Source organism: Lissotriton vulgaris, chromosome 2_2 (genome assembly GCF_964263255.1).
Source record: "Lissotriton vulgaris chromosome 2_2, aLisVul1.2, whole genome shotgun sequence".
Taxonomy (NCBI): Eukaryota; Metazoa; Chordata; class Amphibia; order Caudata; family Salamandridae; genus Lissotriton; species Lissotriton vulgaris.
The window spans coordinates 7,973,804-7,987,491 of NC_141688.1; the positions used below are offsets into that span (position 1 = coordinate 7,973,804).

Consider the following 13,688-nt stretch of genomic DNA (forward strand, 5'->3'; position numbering starts at 1 on the left):
ACAGGCCCCTGCGATAGGGGGGGGGGGGGCCCTCACCCTCTAGGGGGCCCCGTCAGCACTGCACATCTGCTGGGGAGCTCTAGATTGAGTCCGGAGGGGCCCCTTCAAGTACCCTGCAGGGGGGCCCCCTCAAGGTTCGTTACACCACTGGTCTTACTTCATCAGCCGCACTATGATAACCAGCACTTCTTCAAAATCTGCTGTTCGTGGTTATCGGGTAGCTTGAGCTTATAATGCTCGAGTGGCTGCATGAACTGCTGCTGATGTTACCACTCATGGCTGGGACGCAGTGGCAATGTCTACCACTACCAACAGTCGAAATGCCAAAATGCAACCACTCAGCGCTGACAAGTGGCCTTCAGGAAAGCAGTACCAGATTTTCCGCTCAGGATCCACCAGAGGTTTTGCCAAAGAAGAATCAGCAAAGACGATGGCCATCATGAAACAGAAGCCAAAAATAAGACTGTGGGCTACAAGAACGAAAATTGCCACAACTTGCTGCCAAATGTTGCAGAAGAATGTGAGCATTACGTTTATTCAGGATTGGGCCAGTGGGCGCTGTCAGAGGTGTGGCCAGAAAGAGCAAAACATACCAATTTTTAGTATTTGATTTGCATTTAACTGAGCAGTTACAGCTTATTACATTATTCAATTCAACCAATGGATACACATGTTCATTTAAGGTTTGATATGAGTTATTGACATTAATATGTATTGGCAAATCTGGATAAATTTCCAATCGCAGAATGTCCCAAATAAGCTTAAAAGTGGAATCACAAGCCATTTGTCTCTGAGCCATGCAGTTTCTGTCACCAGCACATCTCCCTTTCTTCGACAAGTGCAGTTCAAACATGAATGGCAAAATAGCCTACTTTGCAAATGTGTTCCGCATAATTTTGGCTCTACTATATTTGTCACATAATACATTGTTTGCTGGATAATCTAACGATTTAAACAAAAAAATTGTTTGTAGTTCAAACGCAACAATTTTTTTTTTTTTTTTATTTTTTTTGTTTTGAGTTTCGAAACTATAAAGGTTTATTTTAAAATTAAGAATCAATACAAAACAAAAATATAAGGTTAATCAGAAAGCATGGAAATTCAGTATAGGGAATTAGCATAAAGTTCAATGAAATGCAGCAAGAATAAGTCAAGGCAAAAATATTCCTTTTTTTATAATTCTTTTTATTAAGAAAACGGCAAAGAAAAACATCAGGTGACATTAGCAGGTGACATTAGCAGATCTTGCTAGTTACAAGAGTACATTTCCATACATTTCCATACATTCAAAATAATAGACACAGAATATAGGTAAATGATCAAGGGTACTCATGCGCTTCCACCTCCTCGGAACACATCAGGGTCCCACAAATGTCTCTGCAGTAGTGATGCAAAGCCTCCCATACCTTCCCCCACTTCACCGGACATACCCAAGCCTCATACACCGACCTCTCCCTGAATATACACCAATCCAGGTCGTCCTCCCACCTCTTGACCCGAGGTGGCTGGCTGGTTCCCCACCACTGGGCAATATTCCACTTAGCTACCATGCAGGCCAGCGTGACCCATTGCTTCCTATATGCGTGGGTTCCCAAACGTTAAGAATACACCTGCGCGCTTCTGGCCATATCTCCACCCCAGGATGTCTCGTAGGCTATCGTCAATCTTCTCCCAGTATGCTGGTACCCCAGAACAATGCCACAATATATGCATGATCGTTCCAAGTTCCCCGCACCCCCTCCTACACTCCCCGCCCTCTGAGCGACCCATACGGACCAGATGAGGGCCTGTGACATATGACCTATGGAGAATCTTTAGTTGTACTAATCGAAGCCTCACATGCATCCCCACTATCCGTAGAGAGGAGACCGCATCCCGCCAATCCTCATCATCCAACTCTATTCCATCCTCACCCCAGCGCGTTCTCAAGAGGGCCAGCGGGTCTTCCATTTGGTAAATAAGTTTCTTATTTATTAATGAAATTGTTTTCTCAGAGAGGTGGCCGTCCATCACTAGGTCCTCGAGAGGGGAGGCGTCGGGAAGCGACGTATCCCTGCGGACATTCACAAGTAGGGCATGTCTGATTTGGAGGTAACGGTAATGTTCACGATCGTGAAGATGGTATTGTTCCTGAAGTGAACTGAATGTGAGGACTGTGCCTTTCTCCCAGATATCTTTAATCCATGTAACCCCCCTGAGGTTCCTATTCGCCTCGTGCCACACCTGATTGGCGTGTGTTGTTGGTCCCACGAGGGGAAACTGACAACGTCCAGTATAGAGCGCTCTAGTGAAATTGCTGCCTGGAACTTGCCAGCGGTCCATAGCATACCCTGGGTCCCTGAGGAACTCGTATATTGCATGATTCACCCTGGCAAACTGGGAAGCCCAGTAGTATTTCCGTCGGTCCGGCATGCCTATCCCCCGTCATACCAGGGGAGAGTGAGTTTGGAGAACATTATACGTGGACTGCCGTCCCAAAGAAGCTGCCTCTGGAGGGCCTCTATCTCCCTAAAGTAGGATGTGGGCACCAAATCCATCGAGGTTTGGAGCGTTTATACAAACCGGGGAAGGGCCATCATCTTAAAAAGCACTGCCCTGCGGAACCGCCTTCCAGGATGCCACATCCCCCCTAAACCTAATCAAGGGGGCACCAAGATCATTAGCATATCGTAGTTTCAGGTTGAGTGTAACGTAAATGCCAAGGTACCTAAACCCGATCAGCTCAATCTGTATCGGGCAATTCTGTGGAAGAACCGGAGAGTCACCCCTGAGGACGAAAAGCACTGATTTGAACCAGTTTATGGCAAAGCAAGAGTACCTCCCAAAAATAGCAAGCACATCTAAAAAGCATATAAGAGATCCCCTCGGATTGGTGAGGTAAAGCAGGACATCATCAGCGTATAAAGAAATGTTGTCCTCCCATTCCAACGTCCACTGTAAGCTGTAAATTCCATGGTCCCACCGAACCCGTGCTGCCAGGGACTCCAAGGCTAAAGCGAACAAGAGCGGGGACAGGGGACAATCCTGTCTCGTGCCCCTGCCAAGGAGAAATTCAGCAGACTTCCGATTATTCACGACTACCCTCGCCAAAGGCTGGGCAGAGAAGGCATATCCAACTCATAATCTCTGTACCAAAACCAAGCTTCCCTAATACTCAAATAGATATGGCCACTCAACCCTGTCGAATGCCATGGTGGCATCCAAAGATACCAATTCCGCAGGCTCCTGAATCGTCGGGGTCCTACATAGCACCCCGTATAGCCACCGCAGATTTAGGGCTGTATTCTGGTGTGGCATGAAACCTGACTGATCCCGTATGTATGAGAGTGGTGATAACCTTTGCCATTCTCGTCGCCAGCAGCTTCTCCAATATTTTGGGCTCAGCGTTCAGCAACGAGATAGGTCTGTATGACGAGCATAGTGTCTTAGGCTTACCCACTTTATGGATTACCACTACACTTGCCACCCGCGGATCGTATAGGAGCTGTCCCTCTTCTCTGCAGTCTGCGAACATGGAGCGGAGAAATGGAGCGAGCCTGTTGGGGCTCAGTTTGTATAGTTCTATGGGAATTGCGTTTGGGCCCGTGGCATTCCCGGAGTGTACTCCTCTGATTGCCTGCGCCACCTCGTCATCTGAGAGTGGGGATTCTAGATATTCCCGGTTCTCATCCAACAACACGGGCACCTGGATATCTTTTATAATTTCACTATTATCGCCTCCGTATACACCCCTGCTGAGGTATATAACCCTCTATAGTATTCCACGAGCCTATCTGCTACGGCCTGTGGGTCTGTAAGCGTGCCGGAACACTCCCCCTGTATTTCTGGTACCTACCACGATGCCCACTCTCCCTTTTCCAGCCACGCTATCAGTTTACCGGCCTTATCTCCGTGCTCATACACCCAACTTTGTGTCTCGTAATTATGCTCTCTAGTCTTGTCCCTTGCGAGTCCTTTATACTCATCCTGCCGCAATTGAAGCCGATATAGCCCCTCCGCTGTTACTTCCCTAGATATCTCCGCCTCCAATCTTGACACTTCTTCCTCTACCCTCTCCATCTCCGCCTGTTGCTCCGTTTTCTTCCCCGCAACCAAGGATAAGGCCTCTCCCCGAATGACAGTCTTATACACCTCCCACAGAGTCTGTGCTGAGGCCACCGAACCTGCATTTTCCTTGAAGTACCTGTCTGAGATCTTAACAATTTCTTTCTTGATGTTGGGGTCTCTCAGATGCCAGGCATTAATAGTGGCAACCCTGCCCACATCAAACTGATCAAACTCCAGCCGGAGCCAAACCGGAGAGTTGTCTGAGATGCCCCTCCCCAGGTGGCGAGCCTCCCGGACAGCATTTGCCTGGTCAGCTGGCACCAGAACGTAGTCTATCCTAGACAGGCTACTGTGTGTGCAGGACACGTGTGTATAGTGCACTCCACCCGGATTACGAACTCTCCAACTGTCCACCAATCCCATTGTTTCTAGGAAGTCGGGGAGCCACCTCTGCGCTGGTCTAAGAACACGGCTAGGTGCCAGTCCACCGCCCCATACAACACCGCGTTAAAGTCCCCCCCACATCAAGAAGGCCCAACGGAAGAGTCAGGAAGATAGAACCCAAATCTGGGAACGTGTCGGATTGAAGGCCGGGCGGGACATAAATGGAGACAAAGGTGACGTTCTCCCCTCCCACTGCCCCAATATGCCGATGTTTCTACCTCGCTGGTCAGACCACGTTGCCTGAATCGTTAAAGGAAAGGACTTTTTGACCAAGAAACCAACTCCTTTCGACCCGGTGGTGAACCCAGCGTGCGCTACCAATTCATAACCCCTTTATGTAGGGCCATGCAACGATTTCCAATGAGATGCATCTCTTGAAATAGCACCACATCTGGGGAGTGCCTTCTGACCAACTGGCTCACCATTCCCCTCTTGACCTTGTCCCCTAGGCCGTTCACATTCCAACTAAGCACAGTCATCCCCGAACCCCATCTAACATTTGATATTGAGCAGATATGGAAGCAATACAATTGCATCATTGTCTCCTGATGTGAAAAGAAAAGGAAAAAGAAAAATCGCACATTGCAAATGATTCTGCATACAATCAAGTGAACCCACCAACAGCAAGGCCTGATCACCCGGAGCCCTGCCAACCCCAGACCCCCCCTCCCTGCACCCCTGCTCATGGCTTCCACCCATCCCCAACTTGCAGTGTTCCTGTCACCCCTTAATCTAACTACTAACTAACTAAAGGTAGATGTGAGGAGGCGGAGTGCTGGTGCCCCACCTGCCCTCAGCCTACCGCAAAATGACCCCTCTCTGCCTCTGTACCCGCCCATGATTCAAGAGGTCAATTTAAGTGAGACACTTGTGGGTCGACCCCACTACCTGGCAGCCCACAAAAGTCCCACAAGGTCCACGATCTACGTCATTCCTGCTGTCCGCCTCCTCCGTCCTGCTCATGCCCCTCCGGTCCGCTCTGGGGGCGACTATCCAGCCAGTCCGATGCCACCTCCGGATTATCAAAAAACCAGGCCCTTGCCTCGACCTCCACCCTCAATCGGGCCGGGAACGTCATTGCGTACTTCAATCCTCTGTCCCTTAGCTTTTTCTTCACTGCAAGGAAACTTTGACACTGCTTCTGGACCTGTTGCGTGAAGTCAGGGAAAAAGAAGAGGGTGGTATTCTCATACCTCAGAGGGCCACCCAAGCGGGAATCCTGCAGGATAGCGTCTCTGTCCCTGAAATTCCGAACCCTTGCAATGATCGGGCGAGGGGGCGCTCCAGGCCTGGGTCTCCCACCCGGCACCCTATGGGCGCTCTCAATCGTGAAGAATTTACCCAAACCCTTAGGCTTGAGATGGTTGAGAATGATGTCTCCGACAAACAAATCTGGGGCCGGGCCCTCTGCCCTCTCGGGGACACCAAGAATTCGAACGTTGTTGCGTCGCGCTCTTCCCTTGTACTCATCCGGGTTCCGAGCAGTTAGGTCATGAGACGTCTTCAAGTCCCGCACCTCCCTCTGGAGTAGCAGCACGTCGTCTATGAGGCTGGCGGTTTTAAGGTCCAGGTATTTGACTTTCTCGCTGGCCTTGGTGAGGTCCGCACGAATGAGATTGACCTCAATTATGACTGGGTCCAGTTTAGTGTTCAGCGACTCCATCTTTTGCCCCAATGCGACTTGACACTGTCAATTGCCGCCATCACGTCAAGCAGCGTTAGTTCAGCCGGCGGGCCTGATGAATCCACCCGGCCGACTGAGTCCACCTCGAGTCAGGGGGAGAAGCTCTAGGCAACGTATAACAGTCCAATTTATTAGTCTGGACTTGTTTGGACCCCTTGGCGGATCTAGGTTGGTGCTTATTGCCATCTGGCTTGGACGCCATTGAAATCAGAGCCCACAGGGGACGTCGGCCCTCCCGCTCCGCCAGCCAGAAACGCACTCCACGGGGCAGGAAAATTAACTGCGAGGAACGCTGGACAGCGCACCCAACTGACACCAGCCCCAGGACAAGACACAGAGCCAACAAAGTCAAAAGAGCGGCCGAAGCCCAGCGGCCACTGTCCTCCAGTGCGGCAGGATTGCTTGGGCCAACTACAGGGGAGCCACAGATTTGGGCGGCTGGAACCATACACCGGCCGGATTGCCGTGACGCGGGCAAGTAGAAATCTAACAGCCCCAAAGCTTGCTTTGGTAACTGTCCGGATGCCCCAAGGCAAGGGGAGACCACTCCGCCAAGGATCCAGCCAGACCGGTGCCCTATAGCGTCAACAAAGCATTCAGCTGGCGTCCCCACCCAGTAGCCAGCAAATAAAGAAGGTGCACGTCTGCAACAACTGTCCTCCAAAGTCTCAGAAGTGGCCAGGCAGGCTGGCACGGGGGGAGCCCCTCCAACCTTTAGCTGCCCCTGCAACCAGGCCAGCGACTATTTACCGCCATCAGTCCACCCAACTCCAGTCAGGCCCAGTGCAACAACCCAGCGCTGGGGCAGGTCCACAGTGTTCTGTTCCTTGGCAGTAGGGTGGAGTGTGTCCCAACTGAAGCAGCGCCCCCCCTCGGGGCAAAGGAGAAATCGGTGCCCCCTCTGCAATGCCAGTAGCTGGGGGGAACTCCCAGTCGACATGAGGGGGGCAGCCAGGCACCAGCGCCTCCACCTGTTTATGTCTGCCCGAACAGGCCCCAGCAGCCATCTCTCCTGCCCCCGGTGCGGCCGATACCGCCCACAACTAAAAGCCCCTGCAGGGGCCGAGCACCTTCCCCCGGTCGCTGGCTCCAGCACGCACAGACGGGGGAGGATTCTGCACCAGCTCCTCTCGCCTCCGCTTCATGGATGCCACAGTCCGGGGGCCCGACCGGCAACTTCCGGTGTTGACCCTGTTGTTATTGCACTCACACATGTATGCCGGGTGATGTTCCCATGCAAAAAGCCGTGTAGATTTGACGCAGTGCAATTTACAACATTTCACTGCATCACTGTACGCTTTCACTGTGTCAAAATCCCCACGCCTGCTAAGACCAGGCATGAGGAATGACACAGGGCTTTTTGAATGGGACTCACCTATCTGTTGTGGGGCAGTGCTGGAGTTGCGTCACTTTCATGAGCAACTCCAGCAATGCGTTACTTTTGTGCCAAAAGTTACGTCAGAATTTCTGATGCATCTGTTAATCCTTGCACCATGGAGGACTGTATTGTAAATACAGCGCATCCAGGGTAGCACAAGGACATTTGGTGCTGCCGCAATGAAACTGAGAAATCTATGGAGATGCTTCAGTTCCTTGTAAATGAGGCCCTTAGTGAACTCTAAAGCACCAAAGAAACAGGGGCCTCTTTTGTTAGTTTTTGCCATTGGGCCGCGCCGCAGGCCTTCCTGGTGCATAATGGACAGCCGTGAGTCAACACAGGCACCTTTGCACCCTGGTGCAAGGGTGTCTGCTTTGCAGGGATGATTGTTTTTGTGCAGGAAAGGAAACCTGCCTGCACAAAAACTATCACAAGAGGATTTTTACTTTTGCTAAGTCTGTTTCAGAATGCAGCACATATAGAAAATGGAACGAAAAGGAAAAATAAAGTTATTACTCCTCGCTGTGCCTCCCTTATGCCTCCCACCAGGAGGTGTACGTTTTTGCCGCTGCCTCAGATTTACGATTTCTCATAAATTTGAGGCAGTGTCAAAAAGCCATGGACATTGTTGGGAAGACCCCCAGTAACACCCATTGCATGCCCATTTAAGGCAGAAAACTACATTAAAGGGAACGATATTTATCAGGCAGATTTAAGCCGAAAAAAGTGGTTTAATGCTGCCCAATAAATATCATGCAGGCTCCTGTGCCACAAAGATCACAAACAGTTACGTTACGTTGGCATAAGGGGCCTCATAGAACAGCCCCTTAGGGCTTGATTTATGAAAACTGCTGCATCACTGTGACAAAAAAGAAATGCAATAGTTTTCATTGAGCAAGGAATGACATACATCAGGGATCTTGATGTATCTGTTGGCACAAAAGTCATGCATTGCTGGAGTTGTGTGGCAAGCATGATGCAACTCCAGTAATGCATGGGGAAGGCCTGTGCCTACGGCACTGCGTCACCCATACGCTTTCCATAAGGCAGGCGTAAGGTTTCGATGCAGTGGTGTCTTAGAAGTGTAACAGTGTTCACCACAACACTTCTATGAGGCTTTCTTGCTGAGGAACACCCACCCTGCATTCATTATGCCTGATACAGGTATGATTTAGGGTAGAGCTTTACAAAGGGAGACATCTGCTTAGATGCATCACTTTGTAAATAGTGCGGAATGTGGCACATTCTTTACACTGCCGCTGCTTCATGAAAAGTGATGCAACAGCAGCCTAAAAGTGTCTCACGGCCTTAGGCCCAGAGTCTTTAAAGCCTTATCCAAGGCCTAATGATTGCCAATGTGGTATTATCGGAAGGCGAAAGCTGGTTTACTGTTCAAATCTGTTCATGATTGTAGTGCTCTCTATGAATGAGTGGGAATCAATGAAGAGAAGAAACAGTGTAGGATGGGCTTGAAATGTGCTACCATTCTTTGCATGCTGCACTTCTTTCATGTCATATTGCTGAAAAAGCCTAGCATAGTTAATATCATTCTACAGTTATTTAAATCCTTTAAAATCTCTCATTGGCAGGTACAGAAAAGCTTTCTCAAATGCCATCACCTAGATTTCTGCTGACTCATCTGCCCATAACACACCTTCCACAGTCCTTCTGGGAGAACAAGTGTAAGGTAAAGTTTCAAGGTAGCATTTCTGCATAGGTTTTGGGTGTGACCATAGTTCGATTCACTTGCAATTCAAGATCGCTAGGTGGAATCTACAATAAACATTTGTGTACATCTTCAGTTACCTGAAAGTATAATCCGATTATTTCAGAATAACACTTACATTTTTAGTTAAATGAATTTTGTTGACAACAAAGGAGTACAGATATGTTACTATCAGATATGTTACTATGATACTAATAAAGAAAGTCAGCAGGAGGGGTGATATACACTCAATTGGATAAAAAGGATAAAGCACCAAGAAATCTTCATGGGTCAGCTGAGTCCAACTGAGGGGAGACAGCCGCTCCCCCACCAGAGGGGGAGTCCGATCCTACTCAATGTTGCTTACAGAAGTGTGTTGCCACTGCAGGCAAATCACAGACATTGGATTTGCCACCTATCTGAATGTGAAGCTGTGCTGGGTATACCATAGCATAACGGATATTCGCTTCTGGAGCATGCATTTAATGTCAATGAATTTATGGAGCACCTCCTGCACAAGAGAGGTAAAGTCTGGAAAGAATGTGAGATTCATGCCCTAGATACATGAGACACTTTCCTGAGGCTCAGCCGGGAAAGCGAGGAGTGTGCATTCATTGTTTTTAAATTGATTACTCATTTTAAACATTGTGTGCTTTTAAAAATCCCATTACTGCTAATTTAAAATATTGTGTGCCTTTAAAATTCTATTACTGTTTGCCCTGCATTTACCCCACGCAGTGTTTACTCCCTCCCGCACTGCCACCGCGAACCCTGCAGCCTACTAGGAGCTGTACAGGGACTCACACGGGCCTAGGCGCCATTTTTAGACCAGTTTGGGGTGACAGTCTAGTTGTTTTTAGCTGCCCACCCTACAGGCATTCAGACGTTACTTAAATCGCGCTGTGTCTTCGCGCGCCAGCTAGATACATGACACACTTTCCTGAGGCTCAGCCGGGAAAGCGAGGAGTGTGCATTCATTGTTTTTAAATTGATTACTCATTTTAAACATTGTGTGCTTTAAAAATCCTATTACTGCTAATATTAAATATTGTGTGCTTTTAAAATTCTATTACTGTTTTGCCCTGCATTTACCCCATGCGGTGTTCACTCCCTCCTGCACTGCCACCGCGAACCATGCAGCTGACTGGGAGCTGTTCAGGGACTCACGCAGGCCTAGGCGCCATTTTTAGACCAGTTTGGGGTGATGGTCTAGTTGTTTTTGGCTGCCAGCCCCCTTCTCTCCCCTACTTATGGCCACCATCAAACGTCCGCGCAGCGGGCGGGCGCAGCAGGCGCACCGGTAGTGCGCCGCGTCAAAGGCAAGCCCCTCTGCGCCCGTCATCGCCAGGACATCCCCTCTCAACAGTCCCCCTGGTCGAGTGCTGCCGGAGCCACTTGCTTACGACAGAGAGGTACTTTTAACTCTGAACCCAGGTGGGGAGAGGTGTGGGACACTGCCAAAACAACTAGGGGTGACAGGTTTGACCTGTACGGTTGGTAACTTTGCTGCCCCAGTACCTGGTCGAGTGAGAATTGCCAGGGGACTGGAGACTCACGTACAGGTTACGGTTTTCCAATTAAATGTTAGATCACTGGCCAAACATCATCTGGAAGTACAGACACTCATTGCTGAAGAATCCCCTGATGTGTTCTTTATTTGTGAAACCTGGCTACGAGATGATGATATGACAGGAATAGTGAATCTTACGCTTCCCGCAGGATATCTGATGGAGACGCTAAATAGGGATACCAGAGGCGGTGGTATTGCAGTAATTGATAAAGCTCAATACCCCTGCTCCTTTCTCAAGGAAGATCTATGTGGCAGTGAATGTGCCCGTTTTAAGATTGCTATTAGTGCACAATTCACACTTTCAGGACTGTATATCTACCGCCCACCGGGGCCTGCCTCGAAGTTTATTGACACAAGAAGAACAAGGAAACCCTACTCACTGAGGAACCAGGGTGCGTATTTTATATCAAAGAAACAGTGGTTCCAGTGGAGCAATGAAAGTATAATTGATAATCAATACACAACAGTGTCTAATAACAGTATGAAGGTTGCCGAGGATGTAGGATGGAAAAACAAAACTCATGACACCAGTTTTGTACCATCATTTGTTTTCTTTTGCGAGAAAGAATGGTAAATTATTTACATATTGCATTTCACAAGCGGAAGCGGTAGGGATTAGGGGATCTGCCTTAGAGTGGTTCCGGTCTTTCCTAGAGGAGCGATCCTTTCGGGTTTCGGCACCGCCATACATCTCTCAGTCTCACTCTAGTGGCTAGGGGGTTCCGCAAGGCTCTGCACTCAGTCCATCTTTGTTCAATCTGTATGTGCAACCTCTGGCAGTTGTGGCAAAAGAGTGGGACTTAGTGCTGGTGTCATACGCGGATGATACCCAGCTGGTCATCACCCTAGCTGAAGGGCCTTCTACATCAGCTACTAGGTTTTGAGATGGTATGGCAGCTGTTGCCCAGTGGATGGCAAACAATTGTTTACAGCTCAATGCTAGCAAAACAGAAGACTTGCTAGCAGGGAAAAACACTGCCCTCTGGAATGAGCATTGGTGGCCGGCTTCGCTGGGCACGATGCCAACGCCAAAGCCCCTAGTTAAGAACTTGGGAGTGTGGATGGACTCCTCATTTAGCTTTCAGACCCACACAAAGAGAGTGGCAGCTACCTGTGTGGGTCTGCTGAGAGGCCTTAAACCTATCCTGAAGTATTTTGAGCCAATAGTACGTCAGTTTATTGTTCAAGCCATGATTATCTCTCGTTTGGACTATGCCAGCGTATTGTTCCTGGGTGCTAACAAAGCTAAGGTACTGCGACTCCAACAGGTTCAAAACCTGACAGCGAGAACTCTGATTGGGCTCCCTCACAGATGCCCTGTCAGAGCAACTATTGGAAGACTCCATTGGCTCCTGATTGCCTCTCGGATTAAAATTTAAAGCCCTCGTCATGGCGTTTAAGATCCTTAAAACCAGGAGACCGGTCTTACTGCGCCCATTGTTGACCTGGTACGTTCCCCGGCGTAGCCTGGACTCGCTGGGACAACACCTGGTGAATGTACCATGAACCAAACTATGCCGCATGGCAGGGCGCTCCTTTCGGGTGTTGGCGGCTACACTATGGAACTCCCTACCGGCCCACATCCGTCGAATAGAGAACGTGTTGGCTTTTCGGAAAGCCATTAAAACTCTCCTCTTCTCATCATCATAGGCTGTGGTCTACATCTGGCTTACCTTAGTACCTGTCTCTTTGATCTAGCAGCGCCGGGACACCTCTTTGCTGGGGCAGCTGTTGCGCTTTACCAAACCCCTAACATAACATAACATAACATGTTAAACAGTTCCCCTCTTGCGGGCAAGGTGAAGAACCATTTCCCGGTCATGGTCATGGTAGTTGAGGAGCTTGGCTATTATCAATCTCGGAGGGGAGCCGGGTTTCAGTCTTGGGGCACGTGATCAGTGGGCGCGTTCCACTGTATATGTAGATGAGAGTGCCTCCCTGCCAAATAGGTCCTCAAAGGAGCTACTCAACATAGGGACTCATGTGGGCTGTGTTTGTGGTTTCCGCTACGCTGGCTATGCGGATATTATTCCAGTGCGACTGTGCCGTCAAATCTTCTGCCTTGGTGCCAACCGTCTTGAGGTGTCATTAGGCTCTTTCAAGCTTTTAGCAGTAGCAACGTGAGTATCCTCCAGATCAGACAATCACTGCTCAGTGGCAGCAATGCGGGTCTCGCATTGCTCAAGATAGCAATGCATGCCCTCCAGTTGGGCTGTCAATGTGTCCAAATGTGCATCAGTCTGTTAAAAGCCCACTCGTAACTCCCCAAGTATGGTCGAAGCTCCATCTAGATGGGAGACCTCCACCCCTGGGGTCCCCAGGGGATCTCCATGGGCACCATTGTCTTCTCCGCGCAGAGTGGTTTTAGTTACATCAATGGAGAGCTGGAGCTGCTTGGTATAACTGCGCCCCATCGTGTGGTGGAAGAGCGATGCAGTGTGAGGAGAGGCAAATGTCGCCACCCAGGAGAGGTTAGCAATGTAGAGGCATATAAATGATGGGTCTCAGAGCTGGATAATGGTCCAACAGCCTCAGGGTTCACTCAGATCCTGACTCAACGCAACCCCCCCCCCCCCGGCATGGTGTGTCAGCAGCCCGGGATGAGACAGCTTCCTGGGCACACACACAGCTGCACCTGAGTACTTCACAGGTCTTCAAAAGACCATTTTGCTTGTTAATGAGGCTCTGGTCCCCCCCTGATTAGAGGTACTGCAGCTCCACTCTGCCTTTTGCTTGAAGAATGAGCCCCCCCCAAAATTATTTCTTTTCCCCCCCAAAATTTGACTCTAGTTAAGCCTCTGACACCGGGCAGATACATGGCCATATACAGGTGAGGGTCTTAAAGGCTCCTGGAAAGGTA

General features: G+C 49.5%; 1 protein-coding gene across 1 annotated transcript in view; it reads left to right on the plus strand.

Moving 5' to 3' along the window:
* The window catches only part of LOC147728932 (sulfotransferase 1 family member D1-like), a 388,090-nt gene that overhangs the window by 167,976 nt on the left and 206,426 nt on the right, over nt 1–13,688 (plus strand). Inside the window, exon 4 of the mRNA XM_086959172.1 lies at nt 9,143–9,240. Coding sequence (XP_086815298.1) covers nt 9,143–9,240 — 98 coding nt within the window. The remainder of the gene's footprint in view (nt 1–9,142; nt 9,241–13,688) is intronic.